The sequence below is a fragment of the Schistocerca gregaria genome, chromosome 6 (genome assembly GCF_023897955.1).
Source record: "Schistocerca gregaria isolate iqSchGreg1 chromosome 6, iqSchGreg1.2, whole genome shotgun sequence".
In the NCBI taxonomy this organism is placed as follows: Eukaryota; Metazoa; Arthropoda; class Insecta; order Orthoptera; family Acrididae; genus Schistocerca; species Schistocerca gregaria.
In genome coordinates, this window is record NC_064925.1 from 515,500,876 (window position 1) to 515,524,973 (window position 24,098).

The following is a 24,098-nucleotide window of genomic DNA, read 5'->3' on the forward strand; positions in this document are numbered from 1 at the left end:
TGGTTAATAAACCCGAAGGAAGAGTAGAATAGAAATTTGAAATATGTTTTGTGTAACATTGACTAGCTTAATGGGTGTACACATTTACTGTAGATTATCGAATAACAGGCATTCACGCTACAATAGACAGCACAAAGCCATTGACTTTCAAGTTCAGAAAACTCAATACACTCTAAAATTACGTCTCATATTGCACCTACTGCGAATTAGGGGGTTAGAATAGGACTGAGGTATTCCTGCCTGTTGTTAGAGGCGACTGAAAGGAGTATCACACGTTTCGCCCTTCATGTGATAGTCTCCTGTACGGTTGAACCTCCATTTTTTCAAACCTTTCCTGAAGAGCGAGCCAATTGGGGAAGGGCGCCGTACGTGGCACATTGTGTCAATCATGCGCTGAGACCTCTCACGTCCTTTGTCGACGTGGATCTGGTCTTTCACTCATTCTCCCGTTGTTGGGCGAGGCCACCCTCCTGGGTACGTTTTCTGCCACCCTCTGTGCAGTATCACTTTTTGCGCTGTCAACGATAATGGGATTCTTAGTTCGTTTGCTTCTGATATCCAGCATAGTTGCCAGTACGTTTTGGTGCGGCTGCCATGTACCCTGTTGGATGTAGCCCCATAACCACAAAGGGATCGCTCTGCTGATGCCTGCGCCGTTAACTCCCATATATGCCAAGGAGTAGATGCCCATCACGCTGGGGCATTGGGACTCCCAACAATGGCTATCCTGCCAGGTGTCCTTTGCTGCGGCTGGCTGGAGCCCATGGGGAGGGCCCCTGATCGGAGTGGGTGGCATCAGGTTGCATGACACGTCATGAAGCGTAGTACATCTGCAGGTGGTCAAACACTAACAGTCTCTAAAGTGTAAGCTGTCAAGGTCTAATTTCAATGCTGAGAAATACGACACCAAATCCCCCGCCCCAGCCCCACCATGGGAGGAACGCCAGGCTAAGGATGGCAGCAAAGCTTATTCATCCCAGTACGTTGTGTGTACGAAAGTTGATGGGAATCTTTCTTGTCAATGAAACCTCAATTTTTTTGTGGAGCATTTAGAGGACAAGTTTGGGTAGGAGGGGGGCTTGTCCAAAATGCGGTCAGGGTCGGTCTTGATTAAAACAGCATTGTCTGCACAGTCACGGGCACTACTCGCCTGTGACAAGTTGGGGGATGTTTCTGTTTCCATCACGCCCCATAAGAACTTAAATATGGTCCAGTGTATTATATTTCATAGCGACCTTTTTTTTGCAGTCTGACGATGAGCTGCACGCCAATTTAGAGCGGTGAGTTGTCCATTTAGCCCGGCGCGTTCACCAGGGTCTGAGGGATAATGAGGTTGCCACCGGTGCCTTCATCTTTGCCTTCGAGGGTGACGCATTACCCGAGAAGGACAATCTCATGGTCTGCCACTGTAACCTAAAGCCATATATCGCTCCCCCGATGCAGTGCTTTAAGTGCTGGAAGTTCGGCCATATGTCTTCTCCCTGCACTTCCAGCATCACCTGTCGGGATTGTAGACGTCCTTCACATCCCAGTACTCCCTATGCACACCTCCCATGTGTGTCTACTGCGGAGAGCACCATTAGCCTTCCTCGCCAAACTGCAGGATTCTCCAGAAAGAAGGAGAAATAATAGAATACAAGGCCGTGGATTGACTGACATACACTGAGAGTAAGAGAAAATGAGACGCTACATACTGTGCATATGAACTCAACCTACGTGGCGCTACGACAACGGTTCCCCCATTTTCCCTTCCGCTGCGTACTGTTGGCTCTCAGAGCCGTGAGACTCCACCTACCCCCTTGACGGTGGGTGGCACTTCCCTCCTTGTTGGTCCTGCACAACCTACTTCAGGAGCAACACCGCTCGCCCCGCCCCAACCATCGAGGACGTCAGTGGAGGTTTTAATGTGTTGCAGAGTGGCTGGCTTCTCCTTTTTATTCTCATGGCCAGCCAGCCATGGTAAACTGCTCTCTTGTTTTGATCCCTTCTACATGTTTCTCGCATCTTTCTGTGGTTTTCTTGTCCAATTTTGTCCATTTTAGTGTTCTTCCAGTTGTGGTTTGTATGTCTCGATTATCTTACTCTCACCCTTGTGGGATTATTTTAATCGGAATGAGGGACCAATGACCTAGCAGTGTGTCCCCTCCCCCTTTTCCCCCTCTTTTAAACCAGTCATAATTACAATTCGTAAATTTATTCGGTACATTGAGAATGTTTATTCGGTACATTGAGAATGTTTATTCGGTACATTGAGAATGAAATCACTACACTACCAATCTGGGAAGCTGTCTGTTTGTTCTACCCTGCACATGAAGAATAGTGCACTCTTACATAGTATATCCTTATTTAAAAATCTCTGATTGATGTTAAATCTTTTCTCAAGAGTTTTCATGTAGTAACTAGTGTGATTAAAACTGACAACCAAAGAATGGAAATAAAATTATTAAAATTCACCCACTGAGTAACTCGAATACTTTCTTCTGTGGACTAGGCACGGACCAGTCTGTACTTAACAACCACCAGCAGAACAGTAAGAGCCCTCTCGACACAAAAGCATTAGCCATTTCCGCCCACCTGTCGTGTGGAAAGCCACCAAAAATGCGATTGTCGTTACCTGCCAACTTCCGTGTTTTACTCCCTGTTGCACAGCCTCTGATGGCCCTGCGTGACATTTTGACTTTCTATTTCCACTATGGCTATTGGCGTTGAGGTAACGATTTTGGCAGTAAGACCTGTATTTCCATGTTCCTTCTGATGATTTTTGGGCATGCTGACAATGGGGGCTTCACATATACTACAACTCCCTTTAAAAATGCCATCATTCGGCAGATGAGTGATGGGTGTCGCTGGTGATTCTTGAACTGTATAACAAGCTTGTGTTGCAAAAAGAGAGACCCAGAGTTGCAACTCTGGCTGTCTCTTTTTGCATCACAATCTGAAAACGAGTTTCTGTGTGACATTACTCAACACTTTAGAGTTACACATATATCAGTAGCATTTCTATAGCCACTCTATCACTCTCCTTCAAGTGCTGTACTTCTATGTGTAATGCAGTTGCAGTGACATTTTGCACAGGTCTACACTTTAACGTTCTAATAGGTAATTATTAACCCCTCTAGTAAAACCACTTCGTCAGAGCCAAAATCATCCACAGTAACTGGTACCAAGTACTTTTCATTCACATTTTGAGTGTGTGCCATCCAAATTGTTATTGTGTTCCTGTCGCTCTAGAACACACAAAATATCATTTGGGAGGTCAGTACCTACACTGCGCCTTCTGGTATTTTATATGTAGAGTGAGCCTCAGTGACGCTACAGTCTCAGGTTCGAATCCTGCCTCGGGCATGGATGTGTGTGATGTCCTTAGGTTAGTTAGGTTTAAGTACTTCTAAGTTCTAGGGGACTGATAACCTCATAAGTTAAGTCCCATAGTACTCAGAGCCATTTTGAGCCTCAGTGATTGTGTGTGCTTTTTTAATGGGTTCCACCTTCATCATAGGAGAACCTTGTGTCAGCAAACACTTATCAGCCAAGACATTATGACCACCGACTTACTATCGATACAGATGCGTAAAGGCGATAACGTCATGTGGCGAGGAATGCCTGCTAGTCGGACGCTAGTACAGTGCATGTTGTATCAGTGAGCATGCTATCTGTATGTCGAATGGGGAAGGCTTATAACTAAGGGCAGATTGTGATGACTCAGAGGCTCGGCTCGAGCATTTTAGGAACCTGACGACTTGTCAGTTGTTTAAGGAGTGTTGTGGTTATCGTCTTCAATAAATGGCGAAACCAAGGTGAAACGACGTCCAGAAGTCATGGGGTTGGGTAGCCTCCCTCATTGCAGATATCGGACATTGTAGGCTGGAAAGACTGGTATCACAGGACAGGTAGCGTACTGTGGCGGAACTAGCATCAGACTAAATGCTCGGCAGAGTACAAGTGTGTCTGAACACACTGTGCATCAAACACTCCTCAGCCTATGACCCATCCACATGCCAAGATTAACACCACGTCATCGACACTTAGATTGAAATGGGTAAACGGCAATCGGCAGTGGATGTTGGCACAGTGGCAGAGCATTGATGGTCTGATGCATCCCGATACATTCTTCATTACGCTGAAGGGAGTCTTTTTTTTTTGGGGGGGGGGGGGGGGGACAGCTCATTGACACCTGTAGTGCTGGATGGAGACATGCTGGCGGCGGCTCCATTATGCTCTGGGGAGGATTCACAGACGCATCCATCGTCCATTGGAGCTCATGCAAGGCACCATGAGGGCCAAGGAGTATCGCACACTGGTTGCAGACAACATACACACCTTCATGGCGGTCATGTTTCCTGACGGCGGTTGCGTTTTTCAACAAGATAATGCGCCATGTCACAAGGTGAGGAGTGTGATGGATTGGTTCAAGGACACAGTAGCGACTGCCAATTGATATGTTGCCCTCCCCTCCCAGATCGTTGGGTCTGAACCTGATTGAACCCATCTGGGATGTGATTGACCATGGAGTCTGAGCTCATCACTCCCCTCCCTAGAATTTAGGGGAACTAGGCGATGTGTATGCAGATGTGCCAGCTTTCTCCGGCGACGTACCAAGGCCTCATGCTTCCATAAGGACATGTCGCCACTGTTACCTGTACCAGCGTCGGACACACCGACTGTTAGATAGGGTGGTCATAATGTTCTGGCCAATCAGTGTATATTCGCAGCTGTTTCTCCCAGTAGTAACAACAGTCCATCATGTTCGACATTGTGCTGTGAAATATAAATTTCTCTGTGAAGCTTACTCAGTAAATCCAACACCGGGATTCCAGAATTTTTGAACACCGGGATAGTTCAGTGCCCCTCACTGGGATGCAGCAATACTTTCAGTTCCTCTCGATAGTTCCTCGCTTACATATAACAGTTGAGGACAGTTGACCCTCTGCATTGTCCCCTACTCCCCATAACCTGTAACACCGAGAATTCAGCCTCTTCCTACTCACAAGGTCACGAATTTCTGCCGACACATAGCCCCTTTGTCCACTAATAACTTGTATTCCGTACCTTTCATTATGTCGGCCAAACAACACTCAACCTCTGCATATGTCTTTGTAGCAGTGAACTTTTCTGGGTATGCTGTTTGATGGTTGTGGAATACTTTTTCAGTGACCTTTACTATCCTGTTTCTCATTCCTACAATCCTGAATGTGGTGCCTTACCATTTCACATTACTGCATTGCTTCCAAATGTGCGCACATGTCGACACTTGCGTTTTATCTTCGAGGAAAAAGCGCTTCGTTTATCCTGCACTTGGTTGCTGTTATACTCTTCCGACTACGTAGCAACCTCAGTGGCAGAAGCAAAATTATTTGGATTTTCCACCTCCATTCTCCTCGACACGTTGGGTGGAAGCGTCCTCAAAAAAACTGGCGCACTGTGTTTTTCCTCTTGGAGGATAGTTTTGTCTACCACCTCGCACTGTGTCAATTCATAAGTTTGCACATTTATTTTCCTAATCGTATCTGAGAACGTTACCACCTGCTCATTCCAGTTTAGGGGTATGCCGTTAAGATGATGCCTAAAGAATCTTGTACTACTCTGTTGACTGAATTCTATTTATGTTGTTCAACACCTCATGCTGCATTATGTACGTCTTTGCCTCGCCAATTAACCATAATTTAGCCATGTGCAAACATAGTTCATCCGAACACTGCTCCAGATTCGCGGCTGCTTCCAAAATCATCAGTAAACGCTGACGTATCCTCAGTCGTTTTACCTGATAAAGGGGTCCGTCCTGAGCTCGTGGTTTAGTGGCTGGCGTTGCAACCTATGGATCGATCACGGTGTCCCTGGTTCGATTCCCAGCCAGGTTGGGGATTTTCCCCGCCCTGGGACTGTGTGCTTGTGTTGTTCTCATCATTCCATAATCATTCATGAAAGCGGTGAGATTGGACTGAGTCAAGATTGGAAATTTGTACGGACGCTGATAACCGCGCAGTTGGGTGCCACACAAACCAAACATAACCTCCCTGTATAGCCTCATTGTCTCCTGTCAGTGTATCCACATGCCTTTCCAAAGTAGCATAAGTTTCCTCCTGCTTGGTTACATGTTCCACCCATCTTCTGATCTCTTTCAGAGTCGTCTTTGCCCGTGTTGGTGACCCTGGCTTTTTTTCATACTCTATCAACAAAAAAGTACAATAAGTTGTCTGTTTCCTATAGTTACTTCCTAACAGAGACACATGTGCTGGTGTCATTAACGTTTCATGCATCGTACCTGCAGGTTTCTGTGCATATCAGGTCTCGCTACCAACGTTGTCCCGTGCCCAAGAATGGAAGAAGCCACAAAAATAGGAAGTCCACTCACCATACTTCTGCCATCAAAATTAAAACCCGTAGTTGGCGATGATGCCACAGTTGGAGCGTCCCCTTAATAGATGATAATCTAAGCTGCAGAAACTACTGACCCTAGAACATTGGGTCTGGGAGTTGGCCCTAATAGTGATGGAGCAATCGGTTAATCGTAGGTCATGGATGTGTGTGATGTCCTTAGGTTAATTAGGTTTAAGCAGTTCTAAGCTCTAGGGAACTGATGACCTCAGAGCCATTTGAACCATTTGACTTTTAAGGATATGCAGGACGATTTAGACAGTATTTCCTCCTGGCAAAGAGAGGTTGAATACGGCACTGAATTAACATTTGGGTAGAGCGGGTTTTATACTTCCTGCCGCCCATCCAGATTGCGGTTTCCCGTGGTAGTAATAACTAGAATGCAGATGTGCGACTGAAATTAGTATGTTAAGAGTGCAGTGTAACGCTACGTCTGTAGAAATTCGGGAGAACTGGTCAGTTTTGTCGTGTGCTTCTTCAAAGGGCAGGTTAAGACAAGCACTATAGGATGGTTTTTAATAGCTATACTAATAATTTCATAGACTTAGACTGCAATGAATGACACAGTTTGTCTTTATGTTTCTAGCCAATAATACTTTTATTACGTTGGAAAAGACTGTGGTATTCTCGTGTAACCTGTACTATTTTATAATGAATTATGATTATTTGCATCCAGAATACAACTGTGTGTTTTGTTTTCCGGTGACACGCAAAGCCAGTGTTGGTTGTATAGTAAGTTTCTTCATCCTCTCACTCACTCTGACTCTTATTGAAACGTATCCTCACTTCGTCGCGCGGAATTTTCATCGTAACTAGATTTATGTGTGAGTCAACATATTTAGAAGTTGCTGTAATTTTTCTACTCCGTAGCTTTACTTTAAAGACGTTGTTGTGTATTCCGTGGGGCCTTGCCGAAAAAGTTCGTCATGTTTGTCCTTGACATCTACAGATCATACGGAATTTCTACCAGATGCATAGCAGTAGCAAATATTAACATATCTATGTTGAGAACTTGGTATTAGCTTGCAAGTCATACTGAATAACCGCTTGCTGAATTTTATTTCGTGTCAGAGAGCCATTGTTTTCACCTAAGGCATTATCTGTTCACATTTCTTCAAAGTCATTTGGCAAGCGCAGTACTTGGTAAGCTGCCTGCTTTTCAGATGGCTCATCCACTCCACTGCTCCTCACACGTCACCTGCTCGGTTCTTAAAACTGCGTCGTCGTTTCAGAACAGATGCTCCATTTATAACAGAATGAAAGGTGTCCTGTTTTCAGGCATTCTGCTGTCGTCGTGAGATTAAGCGTTCATGTGGTCATCAAATAACGTTGTGCTTCTTAAGGTACCCTTTGTTGGAGAAAATATCGAGGCAGACTCGGGTACATCCGAGCTGTAGCAGATCATATATTCTGAATGGATTCTTTGTGATGATATTTTAAGCCTAAATACGATGTTCAGTATCTGCAAGAATGGCCGCGTGAAGTTGTCTACTCATGCAAACAGCTGGCAGCCTTGAAGGGATCTCAGCTCACAGTGATACCACCGCTCTGTATGGTCAGCTTTAATTTTGGAATATGCAGTCTTTCACTGATCTTGCCTCTTGCTGCTGCAACAGATTTAGGCAAACAGCTAATTTTGAAACCTTCAATTCCCACGCCATTTAGCCAGAAATGTCAGTTTAGTTTTGATAGGCCCACGAAAAAATACCATAATCAACCGAATATATGAGGTGAATATCATTAGAGGCTGTGTTCAATTCTCAGCTAGATCAGGAGATAGGTACGGACAACGTGAAGGAAACAAACTTCTCCGATGACAGAGGGCGAGTTGTAAGATAATTCTGGTTGTCATCAGACATTGTACTTTCGTTGGACCTTAGTTTGAGAACTGTCGTATCCGTAACAGATGCCTTGAGTAAATAAGTTTGGAATGAAATGACGGAAAGGTTAATCTGGGTTCGTCTTTTGAGGCACCACATTCAAGTATCTGTGTAGCCATTCTTTGGTCACTTCTTTTGCTGTTACCTAAAACATTTCAACAGATTATACGGTATCCTTTGTCCAGTCCAATATCGCCAGTACCCTTGTTCCTTCATTGCTGGCTTTATGTTAAACTAACCGTATTCCTCCCGCACATCTTCCTCCTCGTGCGAATATCATCTGCGACCGTAGGTTTTTTTTTTTTTTTTTTTTTTTTTTTTTTTTTTTTTTTTTTTTTGCGGTACCACAAAGTGTAAGGTTAAGCAAATTACGTTTAGTCATTCGACTCCGTTGAATTGTTACTTTTAGCAAAGTTTAATTTACATTGTCAGTTGACGATAACGAAAAGTAATAAAAGTGATACTGGCCATGTTGTCTTGCTTGTCGTGGCGAAGTGAGACTGTGTGACGATCCGCAACAGAATTTGAAAATTTCACAGATAATTCGAAAAATACATACTTCGCAAAGAGATGAATAGGCGTCATTCAACCACAGTTTTTTCCCTCCGTACCCCGCAGTTAAATTAAGATTTAGTTGGCGTTTATCTACATGCTTTTGCAGTAGCATTACTGATCTTCAGTGTGATTGTATTTTGGGTCACTTTATTTACTTCCTTGTTATGGTTGAGATGGGCTGCCGAAAGCATGTCTGAAAGTGAAATTGTATAATTTAGAAATCGATCTCATGGAGTGGATACCATTAACAAAAAATGGATGGATCGTCCAGTAATAGTATACATATATTTCTCTCAGTATTTACTTTGTGAAATATCGAAATGTATCGCCTGATGAAATGCTTCTGACACTTGCGTCAGCCCCGACATGTCTTCGAAAACACTGAGCATGCTGTAGAAACTGTCTCAAGATAATCTACACTTTCACTTAGCCTTTTAATTGCTTCCGAAGGAAGTAAGTCCCCATATGCGAATATAGTTTGATTTTATAGTTCCTGGAACGGCTCCCGTGGATTTAATGCCAGGCATTTTGCCTATGCTTTGTCATTCTGTCACATCAACTTCACTGTATGTAAAATTATAGACCGAATTAAAACCCGAATCGAATTATTATATATTTTTATGGTGATAGACAACTATTTACAGCAAATATGTACATTTCTACACAGATGCAGACAATGTCAAGTGTATAATGGGTTTGTAGCCTTACAAATGTTTAAATGTGTGTGATATCTTAAGGGACCAAATTGCTGAGGTCATCGGTCCCTAGACTTATACACTACTCAAACTGAAACTAACTTATGGTAAGAACAACACACACACACACACACACACACACACACACACACACACACACATACGCCCGAGGGAGGACTCGAACCTCCGGCGGGAGTGGCGGCGCAATCCGTGACAGGACGCCTCTTACCGCACGTCCACTCCACACGGCTTGTAGCCCTACATCCAGGTTTGAAATCCAGCCGGAAGTTTCAGCAGGCAAATTGTGAAGGTCTTCTATTGTGTTTGATTGCTCTGAGGGAACATTCAAATGTTACGTGATGTACAGTTTGCTGCCTTCACCTCGGTCACATTGAGGAGAGGGGTTCTATCCCCATGAGCGCACCAGTGCTCCACATCTGCCCCGGTCAGTTCTGATCAGATTCGGTATATACCATTGTCGTCAAGGTAGATGAAAACGTGCTGGTCGCTCTCAAGGAGTTTTAATTACTTAGTGATGTACCACGGAAATTTGCTCCTGTCACCGGTTACGATTGAACGCGCCACGATAGTTTTCTAGACCGTAATTAGTAGGGTTCTGTTAATGAAAATTCTGAATGAAATGTTAACTCTTTTTTTTCGTTCACACGTTCAGCAATGACTGATCTTCTGAATGGTGGTGGATTACTAGTGAGAACTGAGAACTGGTAGCCAGCCAGTGCTTTATGACGGTGTGAATATACCCTGTGATGAGACGTATTGCTTTGGTTGAGCTGTGTGTCAATTATTTTTGTGTGAGCACTATTTAGCGATTGATTGAGGAGGGAAGATGTCCTTCTGAGGGCTCTCAAATTATTAAGAACGGACCCGCAATATCAATTTACCTAGTGAACAAAAGTATAGGCACAAGCAGAGCAACAGCGAATTTTTACCCAAGTAGTATTATTCATTACTGCAAAACCGTGATTACGCACGGGTCGGGAACCGTGCATCGCGACGATGCTGAATGGAGGTTTGTCCTCAGGTGCCGCGCGGCCGAGCCCTGCCGCTGCGCAGCGCGGTGGCGGGCAGCGGGGTGCCAGCAGGCCCTCCGCCGCCCCCGCGCGGTCGCGGACTGCTGGGGCCGCCCCCGCCTCCGCCACCGGGCGCAGTGCGTGGCCCTCCCGGCGGCCTCCGCAAGCCGGCGCCACCACTGCCGCCCCCACCGCCCCCGCAGGCTCTGCTGCCGCGCCCCACGCCCACCAAGACCAAGGTCCTCAGCATACTGGACCGCGCGCGCGCTGCCATGGAGGAGACTGGGTACGGCGGCGCAGGCGACGAGGAAAGGGCTGCCGCAGGGACCTTCTACGACACCGCCGCCTACGACTCGTACGCTGCTACGGGGTGAGTAGCCGACCAGCTCTCTGTCTGCTGTCTGAATGTGCACTATACACTCGTCGGCTTTTTACCTATTCAGATCGGAACTAACGATTACGTAATTGTAGTGTTTTTGTTACGGCGTCTTTCGCAACTGCAATAAGTTTAGCTGTACTTGGAAGCAACGTCAGTGATCACCTAAAACCCTCTTTTACACAATCGACTTTCATATCCCAATGAACTCTTCGAGACAAGTGAGTCTACTGCACCGCTCTTAGCGTTTCATTCTGTACAGTCTGTCGTCTGTCTCAAGTGGTTAGTATGTTTACACGCCAACGCTAAAATTGTGTGTAAGGTGAGAGCTGTCTGCTGTGCATTTCAAGTGACAGGTGAAAGTGAGGTTAAGACGGACTCTCCTTTTTACAAAAAACATTGAAATCTCGTAACAAAATGCAGGATCAAGCAATGATAACAGAGTTTGTTAATGAGGAAATCAAAATTTGTCGCGGCTGTTCTTATAGAAGGTTGTGTCATAAATTGTCTGCTGGCTTGATAATTCAAAGATCAGGAAAAGTATTGTCCAGACAATTCAATACGTATATGTACTTGAAAATCAATCAAACAGTATCTAGAATTCAGTTAATATCGCCTTTTTACTTTATCCTTTATATTTCGTTTTCTCGCTAATTGCCAAATAGCACCGAAAATTATGAGACCCGAGTTTCTCTCGGCGTATTCAGTGTTGAAATAACTTACGGGAATCCAGCCGGTTAACGTCGTCGAAAACCACCGATATTTCGACAGGACCACGCCCTCCAATTTTCAAGGCGAAACTGCAGCAAAGTAGGGCTATGCAAGGTAATTTAAATTCTCGGTTTTCAGAGAAGCTCCGGGAAGATCGATATCCATCCCTCCCTCCCTCCCTCCACTGGCGCCATCACAAACCATAGATGAACGACGTCAGAACTTAATCGACATTGAAATCAGTAACCAAGGGTGTGGTAGCTGACCTACTGTTCCGTGACAAGAGACAGAGCAGGAGTCGATGCCGAATCAAAAAAAAAAAAAAAAAAAAAAAAAAAAAAAAAAAAAAAAAAAAAAAAAGACCATCTCTTTTTATAAGGTTACGTGGTAATTTAATTTCAGTTGCTTTCTTAGCAACAGAGTTATGCCAGTGCGTTGCTTGATGAGATTGGCGGCAGGAGAATTAATGTAATCCACAGATTCGGCAAACGTTGCGTTGATCTCTACCCCTCAAAAAAAAAAAGGTGCAAAGTTTAACCAAAATGCGCATGCAACGATACGTTTCCACCCCGAAGAGGGAAACAATGTGATAACTGTGTTTTCCCCGACGTATACTGTGTTAAGTACGTTAAAGGTGGAGAGGGGACAAGGGAAAGGAAAGGGATGAAACTAATGATGATACTAACTTCGTCGGGTTCATCGGCGACAGTTGAAAAGTTTGCCGGGGCACTCGAACCCGGGATTTCCTAGTCATTTGCCACTTTCGTTAATCACAGTGCCACACGGACGCAGTGTTTACCACAAATGCCCGGACCATTTCTGCACGCTCCCCGGCCGAGTCACACTCTCACGTACGGTTACCTATCCGCAGTTCTTCGACCGCCATATTAGATCATGGTCCTTTTAGATTCCATAAAGGATGATTTTCGTTTCCGTAGGGCGGGTGCCTGCCGTATTCCTTGCCGTTGTGACATGTCGTATGCTGGTAAGGACTGTGGATGACAGGTGTACTGGGTATAAGCGGCACACTAGCTTTCAACAGCCGTGCACATCTGCCACTGGAGAACATTATCTTGACACCAGCCATATATGGAAATGGAATACAACACGGAGATTCTGGCATGCACTTCATGCTGTTTGGTTAGTGTTATTAAGGAAACTGTTGACATTAAATTAGGAAGTAACCTTATCAATAGCGATGGTAGATTTTGCTTAAATTCTGCGTGGAATCGTGCTCTCTTCCTTGTCAGAAAACAGAGCCACAGAGTTTATGGTACTGATTATTAATTTCACTATCGTTAACTTCTGATGTCGGTCGTGTTTGGTTTATGATGGCACTTGTCTTTACTCTCTCTCTCTCTCTCTCTCTCTCTCTCTCTCTCTCTCTCTCTCTCTCTCTCTCTATCATCTGGCTGAATTTTCATAAATTATTTGAAGCATCAAAAATAATTTTTTTCGTCAAATAAGTCTGACATTTTCGCTTTTGGAATAAATTTCATTTTTCTATTAACTTTCTTATTTGTGCATATATCCACTTTTTCTTCGTAGAAAAAATTCTGATTGTGACACCCCGTGCAACCTTTTCAGTGTGTCAGGGAAACACAGCAAACAACGCAAGATAGATTGAGAGACACGAAAGCACAAAATCCATTTCCATAACGAGAGTGAGCTTGGCCAGAGTAAGTTTAACTTCTGACGTTAGCAGACACCGCCCCAGAGCCCCACTTCTGCGAATGCGCAGTGTGCAGCATACTCAGAAATTTAGAGCTCCACACACGGTCTGCCTCTAGTTCACGGGGTCCCGGGTTCGATTCCCTGCCGGGTTGGGGATTTTGTCTGCCCGGGGACTGGGTATTTGTGTTGTCCTCATCATTTCATCATCATCATCATCATCATCTTCTTCTTCTTCATCATCATCATCATCATCATCATCATCATCATCATCATTGGTGACAGTGGCTAGATCGGACTGTGAAAGAAATTGGACCGTGTAAAAATTGTGACTTTTGTATGGGCGCTGACGACCGCACAGTTGAGCGCCCCACAAACTAGTCATCATCATTTTAGATTAAAATTCCCTGATGTCGATTTGCAGTGGGATTTTGGAAAATAAACTTGCGTTCGAAGATGATTAAACGATCTGTTGACACATAGTCGGCACGGATTCAGGAAACATCGTACAAGCGTCTGATTCTTCCGATATAATGAATACTATCGACAGGGGAACTAAAATATTGATTCTTTACTTCTAGATTCGTAGAAGGCTTTTGATACCGTTCCTCACAAGCGGCTCCAACAAAAATTGCGTGCCTAGGGAGTATCGTCTCAGTTGTGCGATTGGATACGTGATTTCATGTCAGAAAGGTTATAGTTCATAGTAGGTGACGAAGAGTCATTTCGAAAAACAGAAGCTTTATGTAGCGTTCCACAAGGTACTGTATAGGCTCTCTGCTGTTCGTAATGTATGCAGGTGAATCCCCCAAAAAGTTGCACCGGAAATATTACTGAATTATCGATTACTCGATAAATAGTACAATTCTCAAGGCTGTCAATTCAACTAAGTACCTGGGTGTTAAAATTACAAACAACTTCAGTTGGAAGGACCACATAGATAATATTGTCGGGAAGGCGAGCCAAAGGTTGCGTTTCATTGGCAGGACACTTAGAAGATGCAACAAGTCCACTAAAGAGACAGCTTACACTACACTCGTTCGTCCTCTGTTAGAATATTGCTGCGCGGTGTGGGATCCTTACCAGGTGGGATTGACGGAGGACATCGAGAGGGTGCAAAGAAGGGCAGCTCGTTTTGTATTATCGCGTTATAGGGGAGAGAGTGTGGCAGATATGATACACGAGTTGGGATGGAAGTCATTACAGCATAGACGTTTTTCGTCGCGGCGAGACCTTTTTACGAAATTTCAGTCACCAACTTTCTCTTCCGAATGCGAAAATATTTTGTTGAGCCCAACCTACATAGGTAGGAATGATCATCAAAATAAAATAAGAGAAATCAGAGCTCGAACAGAAAGGTTTAGGTGTTCGTTTTTCCCGCTCGCTGTTCGGGAGTGGAATAGTAGAGAGATAGTATGATTGTGGTTCGATGAACCCTCTGCCAAGCACTTAAATGTGAATTGCAGAGTAGTCATGTAGATGTAGATGTAGAAATGGAAAATGCTAGTGATGTGCTGTTTTCGCAGAGTGGATTGGTAGTCACGTGCTTTTATTGTCAGCCAATTGATTATAATCTAATAAACTTAGAAAGTGTATCTTTTTGTACAAAAATAAATTTTTGAGTTGAACAATGCCTGTTGACTTTAACAAACTAAAAGTAAGACGGATTAGAATGTCAGTGATGTTTGTTGCTGGATTCTGTTGCATATTTTGAAAATCTCCCTCACCGACTCTGGTACGATACCTGTGGTAGTACACACTAACAAACAACACAAGTGCATACACTAGTTACGTAGATTCTGACCAATAACGAGACAACTGACCATTATAAGTTGTATTCAAAATGACCACCGGCAGCGACAACACACGCTTCCAGTCTGGTTTGAAACGTCTGCCGCACACGTAGCAGCATTTCAGCGGAGACGTCCGAGGAGGCTGCAGTAATACGTCGTTGCATATCATCGGGTGGTGTTGGTATGTCCCTGTAGACACAGCCTTTCAGATTTTCCTACAGAAGAAAGGCATCAAATCCAGGGGATGGGCCGGCTAAAGTTCAGGTTCAATGTGTTCAGTCCAACGATTTGGAACCAATTTGTGAAGACATGCTGTAGTACTTCGTGCACTATGGGCTGGACAGCCACCATGTTGATACCTCTCCAGAGGAACGTCTTCTATCATCCGTGGAAGATGGTTTGTTAGGAATCTACAGTACTTGGGCGCGTTCAGACTTCCGTCTATCAAAAACGGGCCTGTGAACTGTTGGTTTAGTGTCCCAAAACACACGTTAACCCTCCACGGACGCTACGTTCCATCTGACGAAGCCAACCGGGGCGGTCAGCAGACAAACAGTGCACGTTCCGGCGATTTACCTGCCCATAATTGGTAAATGTATCTTCATCACTAAATAAGATAATGATACATCTAGAGAACCATGTCTTAATGCCTGTGTACACAAGTTAACGCGATCTCATAATCGTTTCCTTGCAGCTCTTCATGGAGAGAGATGTGATGGGGATGGAACGTACGTCAATGGAAAATACATAGGACACGTGCCTGACTCACTCTACTTCCTCGTGCAATTGCATGGAAGCTAATGAAGAATTTGATACATAATTGCCAAGATAGTTGACGTCTATTGGGTTATCTCGCCACATACATCCTACAAGAACGAACTGTATTCTTTCTACACTCTCCATACACCATGAGCACGTCGACTTTTTCTGCGTTGGTAAATCCTATCGTCCACTCATGACCTATTGCCTGGAGTGTCACACGCTGACTAATACGCAGCTCGCCATGCACTCAAGGACCACACTAACACACTGTTAGCAAGCATAGCAACATCGTACCGAACAACTATGCAGGTTGAATGTCTCAAAGAATCGTATGTGTGGAAAGTTTATAAAATATGATATCTCATTAACGTCGCCCTATAGAATCCTCCAACAAGCACCACAGACATTCTAATTTACCCTACTTTTCAATTGGCGTTTTCCATTTGCACAAAAATACACTTTCCAAGTATTATTACAGTCGGTTTATGGCAACAGTACGCACCCCTGACTACCAATCCATTCTGCGAAATACGATCAATAAAATTTTCCATACCGTAAAATGTACGGTGCAAAGTTTAGGCAATTCACCCTGTTTAAACAATTTAGGAGACAATCTGAGCATCCTTCTTAGACTGTTTGCAGCTGATACTGTCATTTACCGTTTAGTAAATTCATAAGAAGATCAAAACCAGTTGAAAAATGGTAGGGAAAGATGTGTATGGCGCGAAAAGTGGCAGTTGGCTAAAAATAATAAAGTGCGAGATCCTCCACGTGAGTACTAACAGGAATCCGTTAAATTTCGGTAATACGAGAAAGCACACAGATCTGAACGCTGTCAATTCAACTAAATACCTAGGGCTAAGAATCACAAACAGTTATGAACGATCTTACAGGTAATGATGTGGAGAAGGCGAATCGGACTGCGTATCATTGGCAGTGTACTTGGAAGATGTAACAGATCATCTAAAGAGAGTGCTTACACTACACTTGTTCGCCTTTTCCGGAGTGTTGCTGCACGGTATAGAATCCTTAGCAGATGGATTGACGGAGGGGAAAAAAATTCAAGCAGGGGAAAGTGTCACGGGAATTATCCGCAATTTGCGATAACAGTCATTAAAACAAAGTGTGGTGGTGTTTTTTTTTCGTTTTTTTTCTTCGAGATATTTTCAAGAAATTTCATCAACTTCCTTTTCCGAGAGCGTAAATGTTTTGTCGACACTTACCTACAGAGGGAGAACTGTCATCTTAATAAATTGAGTCTTCAGTATTACTATATTGGAGCACCACTTAAATAATTTGACAATCCAGAAATCCAGATGCTTCCTTTACCAGGATACAGATTAGCTGACTGTTTTTCAAGGAGTTCTTTGCGTAGTGGGGGAGTGGCGGCTGGCCCCATACTTAAAACAAACAGTATTCCATTTGAGTCCGTAGACGTATCAGGGCACTGCGCTGAACAGGTGTTTGAATGTTGTGCAGGGGCAGTTGAATTTAGTGAAACTAAACGTCAAATTATTTTTCTTTATGGGTCCCCTAACACTGACTTCAGAGCATTTTTGCTCAAGCTAGAGAGGGTTCTTGGTTCACTTTATAGGAAGTACCAAGCAGACTGCGTTTTTTTCCAACCAGGGTGCAGGAGAACAATAGTACAGCCATAGACAACATTTTTATTCATTCTTCATTACTTGACGGGCATTCTGCTATTAAAAAGGTGAATGGCCTTCCAGACCATGATACACAAATTTCAATACTAACAGGTTTTAGTATTCAAATAAAGTGGCAGGATGTTTATAGTGCCGATAAAAAGAAGACAAATATAATGCTTTCCTTCTGATGCTCTTTCAAAGTTCCTTTCGATTAGAACGATCTAAACAAGGTACTAGCAGTAAAAGGCAGCCTGGGTGGCTGACAAGTGGGATAAAGATAACATGTAGAACAAAATGGCACTTACATCAAAATGTTAGAAGTAGTCACAATCAAGTTACAATAGCCCATTACAAACAGTATTGTAAGGTGCTAAAAATGTTGTTAGGAAGGCAAAGAGTATGTGGTATTCAAGTAGAATGGCTAATTCACAGGATAAAATTAAAACCATTCCATCAGTCGTGAAGGAAGTGTCTGGTTAGCAGCACAAGGTCGACGACAATTCGTAGCAAAAATATTTCTGTTACTGTTAAGTCAGATTTACGTATTGTATTTAACAATCACTTCCTGAGCATTTCTGAATAATTTCTACAGGGAATCATGTAACTCTCTTGGAAAATGCCTTTCCGAGATTGATGTCTGAAATACTCTTCTGTGGTGCTCACAGAGGGGAGATTGAATCAATAATTAAATCACTGAAGACTCTCATGGATATGATGGAGTGGCTAGCAGAAAATTAAAGCAGGGTGCTGCACATGTTAGTCCTGTACTGAGCCATGTTTGTAATTTTTCCTTCAAGAATGCTCAGTTTCCTGAACGCCTAAAGTACGCACTAGTAAAGCCGCTTTATAAAAAAAGAGAGAAAAGGATAATACAGACAAATTTTAGACCTATTTCTATGCAATCAGTGTTAAAATTATTGAGAAGACAGTGTATGTAAAGAAAATTGATCGTTTTACGAGTATTTCACATAATTTGCTATCAAATGTACAGTTCAGTTTTAGAAGTAGTTTGACAACTCAAAATGCTGTGTTCTTTTTCTCTGTGGGGTACTGGATGGATTAAATAGGTTTCGAACGCTAGGCATCTTTTTTGATTTAGCTAAAGCCTTTGATTTTGTTGACCAGAAAATATTGCTGCAGAAGTTGGACCATTACGGAATGCGGGGAGTAGCTCACAACTGATTCACATCTTAGTTTAACGACGGACAGCAGGTGGTCATTATCCACAGTGTTGAGAATGACGATGATGTGGGTTGTGAGTGGGGCATGGTCAATAAGGGGTGCCCCAGGGATCACTGCTTCGGCCACTTCTGATCCTTATTTATATAAATGATATGCCCTGTTGTATTACAGGTGGTTCTAAAATATTTCTGTTTGCTGATGACACTAGCTTGGTAGTAGAGTATGTTGTGTGCAACATTGGCACTGTTTCAAATAGTGCAGGTCACGGCTGGTAGAAAATAAACTGACAGTAAATCACAGTAAGACTCAGTTTTTAAAGTTTCTAACACACAATTCAACAAGATCCGACGATTTTATTTCACAGAATGGGCATATGATTAGTGAAACTGAACAGTTCAAACTTCTCGGTGTTTAGATAAGATAGTAAACTGTCGTGGGAAGCCCATGTTTAGGATCTTGTTCAAAGACTTAATACTGCCGTTTTTGCAATTCGAACGGGATCTGGAGTAAGTGATAGTTCGATTCGAAAAGTAGTCTACTTTGCTTATTTTCATTCGCTTATGGCGTATAATATTATGTTGGGGTAACGCTTTCTATTCTAAGAGGATATTTTTGGCTCAAAACGTGCAGTTCGGGCAGTGAGTGGTGTAAGTTCGCAAACCTCTTGTCGAATCCTGTTCATTAGTCTGGGTATTCTGACATTGGCCTCTCAATATATCAATATCAGATTATTCCCAAGAATTAGAGCTTTCACTCCGTTAATACCAGGCAGAAATCCAATCTGCATTTGGATCGCACTTGCTTGACTCCTATACAGAAAGGTGTGCAATATACTGCTTCATCCATTTTCAGTAAGCTACCACAAGAATTCAAAGATCTTAGCATTAATCCTCTCGCTTTCAAATCTAAACTGAAGAGTTTCATCATGGGTCACTCGTATTCTGTCGAGGAGTTCCTTGAAAAATTAAGCTGATACCTGTGTTACATCGTTGATTGCGTTTAGGTAAGCCTATGGCTTGTCTTTTTTGGGTTCATACACAAAATGTTATTTTATATGTTATTACTCTTACGTTGTAATTTCATGTACTGATACGTTAATGACCTTAGAGATTTGCTCGTCGATTTAGCCCTACGGCACTAGGCGTGTAAAATAAAATAAATAAATAAATTAATTAAGTAAGAGAAATTAGAGCTCGCACGGAAAGATTTAAGTGTTCATTTTTGCCTCGCGCTTTTAGAGAGTGGAGCAGCTGAGAAAAAGTTTGTCGGTGGTGCGATCAATCCTCCGTCTGGCAATTACTTGTGAATTCTAGAGTTATCATGTAGATGTAGATGAATTTTCGCTTCGTAGGAAGTACGGAAAGAAATATATATTTGGTGACATAGGGTAAACCAGATTTAAAATATCTTCTTTACAGCTGGTGATACTGACATGAACAATAATCTGTCGTTTTTAAGGTTTACATCCTTGTTGAAACACTTACTGGGAATATGATTACCACAGTATCAACTCAAATGTATTGTAATCCGACATGAACGAATTTATTTACAATTGAATTAAAGGAAACCCAGTGATGATGGTGTAACATAAATGAAACGTGTGTGGTCAGAGGTAGAAAACAAGAAATTTTTATTTTCAAGATAGGAACCACGGAACCTATTTCTTTTGCCAAATTTTTTTCTTTGCTTTATTGGCACTAGTCTACACTCAGCTCTGGTAATGTTCTTTTATACGCTGGAACATTGTAAGAAGATTGCAAATAAAAATACTGCAGAGCGAAAATTAAGCGTAACAGATGTTTTCGATCCAGTTCAACCATGATAAGCGGTAATTGTGCCTGGCCACTGGCGATGCTCTGAAATACAATACAAAGCTTTTTGTTGAGACAAATGTCAACACTGTTTGCAAAAAAAAGAAAAAAAATTCAAGAAACAAGATGATGATCCGAAACCTGTGGCGGCGTACTTCTCACCACAAAAAAGGGTCGTGTTTCTTGCTTGTGATCATCAACAGGACCGAAGTTCATGGAGACAGACTTTGACCAGGGAACATTTCGACTATAATAGCTACTATGCCTTTATCACTTCTTTTGAACGTGTAACTATGTCAACAGGAGACGTGAGCGTTTGTTAGATTAGTGAGGACGTATCGTGTGTTCAAGAAGCTCTTGGCATAGCTCAGTGAGTTAGAACGTCAGTTCCTCCAGGGATAAACGAGCAAACTTTGAGACGTGAAAGTTTGGATAACTCCGGGGAAAACATCACACCTAGTATTACTAAATTCCTGTTAGTCTCTGTAAGGGTTTGCAGTGGTTCGACTACGTATCATACAGAAATGTACTGTTTCCGTGCTGTAGGCATAGGTACAAACATGTAAAAATAATTGATTACACGTTCCACGATTTCTGTCAGAAGAGGCGATACTTTTTCATTGTTACAGTTAACACATTCCTGACCGATTAACCAATGTGTGCAGTATTAACTGCCGTAGTATGTGAATGATAAGAACGTAAGCTACATAAAATGAGAAGTACACTCCTGGAAATTGAAATAAGAACACCGTGAATTCATTGTCCCAGGAAGGGGAAACTTTATTGACACATTCCTGGGGTCAGATACATCACATGATCACATTGACAGAACCACAGGCACATAGACACAGGCAACAGAGCATGCGCAATGTCATCACTAGTACAGTGTATATCCACCTTTCGCAGCAATGCAGGCTGCTATTCTCCCATGGAGACGATCGTAGAGATGCTGGATGTAGTGCTGTGGAACGGCTTGCCATGCCATTTCCACCTGGCGCCTCAGTTGGACCAGCGTTCGTGCTGGACGTGCAGACCGCGTGAGACGACGCTTCATCCAGTCCCAAACATGCTCAATGGGGGACAGATCCGGAGATCTTGCTGGCCAGGGTAGTTGACTTACACCTTCTAGAGCACGTTGGGTGGTACGGGATACATGCGGACGTGCATTGTCCTGTTGGAACAGCAAGTTCCCTTGCCGGTCTAGGAATGGTAGAACGATGGGTTCGACGACGGTTTGGATGTACCGTGCACTATTCAGTGTCCCCTCGACGATCACGAGAGGTGTACGGCCAGTGTAGGAGATCGCTCCGCACACCATGATGCCGGGTGTTGGCCCTGTGTGCCTCGGTCGTATGCAGTCCTGATTGTGGCGCTCACCTGCACGGCGCCAAACACGCATACGACCATCATTGGCACCAAGGCAGAAGCGACTCTCATCGCTGAAGACGACACGTCTCCATTCGTCCCTCCATTCACGCCTGTCGCGACACCACTGGAGGCGGGCTGCACGATGTTGGGGCGTGAGCGGAAGACGGCCTAACGGTGTGCGGGACCGTAGCCCAGCTTCATGGAGACGGTTGCGAATGGTCCTCGCCGATACCCCAGGAGCAACAGTGTCTCTAATTTGCTGGGAAGTGGCGGTGCGGTCCCCTACGGCACTGCGTAGGATCATACGGTCTTGGCGTGCATCCGTGCGTCGCTGCGGTCCGGTTCCAGGTCGACGGGCACGTGCACCTTCCGCCGACCACTGGCGACAACATCGATGTACTGTGGAGACCTCACGCCCCACGTGTTGAGCAATTCGGCGGTACGTCCACCCGGCCTCCCGCATGCCCACTATACGCCCTCGCTCAAAGTCCGTCAACTGCACATACGGTTCACGTCCACGCTGTCGCGGCATGCTACCAGTGTTAGAGACTGCGATGGAGCTCCGTATGCCACGGCAAACTGGCTGACACTGACGGCAGCGGTGCACAAATGCTGCGCAGCTAGCGCCATTCGACGGCCAACACCGCGGTTCCTGGTGTGTCCGCTGTGCCGTGCGTGTGATCATTGCTTGTACAGCCCTCTCGCAGTGTCCGGAGCAAGTATGGTGTGTCTGACAAACCGGTGTCAATGTGTTTTTTCCATTTCCAGGAGTGTATCATATCGTTACTACAAATAATAAAACTATGGAATAGGAATATGGACACATCTTGTATAAACACGTGCTCTGTTCCCAAATGTTGCTATGTATAACAGACCCTCACAAATCCGTCCTCTACGGGATCAGGAGCATGGTTGGGACCCAGAAAGGCCGGATTGTCGGAAAAACTTTTTTTACGCGTAGCATCACAATACAGTACAGTGAAGCTTTTATATTCAACTGGAAATACTGTTCCATATTAAAACGAAAAGAAAATGTCGACGCATTAAGAAAGTATTACACGAAAGTGTATTCTTCAGTAATGCCATATTACAGTACTGCTTGACACACAACTGACTTGCGCTGGCGCGCTCTGTTTGAAACGTCAGGAGACACTATGAAAAACGTTATTTTCTTAAGCAGGACGAAAAAATTCTTTAATGTTCTTTTTCTGAGCAGATTACAACCTTCATTTTGTCGTGATGTGCCGCCGTTTCCTAATCCACTGTTAGATGTGTTGAAGGGTTATATCAAATCAATTTTCAACATCTATACGTATTACTCGAACCATAGGTTCATTGTCTTCGTTGTCATCTTTCTCGTTCTCGGTGTTACAGTTACAGCGTCAGTGATTTGGTTATCAGTTAACTCTTGTTATATCGCACGGTGAACGTCAGGTTGTATTGATCCACTTACGTCTCTCGGCTTAAAGTGAGGTTGTAAAGTTGCAAATCCAAAGTCACTGGAGTGTTCATTCCTTAACTTTCGTCGCCTGTTGCTTGGACTGTTTCGTCATTATTCACTTTACTCGTTTCTTTTGACATTTCATCTTCATTTTTATTCGTTTTTGGTCACAGTTTGCACCACGATTTTTCGAACTTTGATGCCGTCATTTCTTCCCAAGCTTCGGTAGTTCTATAGAGTAAATATTTTGTATTTTTTTTATTTCATCGCTTGAAACAAGGTGCTGCATTTTTGTGTCCGGGTTGGGGGTTGTGTGGGGGAAGAGACCAAACAGCGAGGTCATCGGCCTCATCGGATTGGGGAAGGACGGGGAAGGAAGCCGGCCGTGCCCTTTCAAATGAGACATCCCGGCATTTGCCTGGAGCGATTTAGGGAAATCACGGAAATCCTAAATCAGGATGGCCGGACGCGGGATTGAACCGTCGTCCTCCCGAATGCGAATCCAGTGTGCTAACCACTGCGCCATCTCGCTCGGTTTTGTGTCCTCTCTAAAATTGATCCAATGTATTTTCGTCGACATCGCCTCCGGATTGTGTATATTACGTTGGTAGGAAGAAATGAAGCTTTTATTCCACTTAGTCCATGTAGAGAGAGATGAGAAGTTACTTAGCCAAGTGTCAGTATAGTATAGCATATTTAGTGAGAAGCTTAAAGTAGTCGGGGGGATGAATGGTCATAAAACCATTCCTTCCATCCATTCACGTTGACGTTTGGTTACGATAGTAAACAGGTGGTAATACC

General features: G+C 43.7%; 1 protein-coding gene across 4 annotated transcripts in view; it reads left to right on the plus strand.

Moving 5' to 3' along the window:
- The window catches only part of LOC126277905 (KH domain-containing, RNA-binding, signal transduction-associated protein 2-like), a 505,341-nt gene that overhangs the window by 446,596 nt on the left and 34,647 nt on the right, over positions 1-24,098 (plus strand). For all 4 annotated transcript variants that reach the window (XR_007550617.1, XR_007550618.1, XM_049977463.1 and 1 more), the window contains exon 5: positions 10,548-10,906. Coding sequence is in view for 2 of the 4 variants with exons in the window: in XM_049977463.1 (XP_049833420.1) it covers positions 10,548-10,906 (359 nt within the window). In the remaining 2 variants the exon portion in view is untranslated. The remainder of the gene's footprint in view (positions 1-10,547; positions 10,907-24,098) is intronic.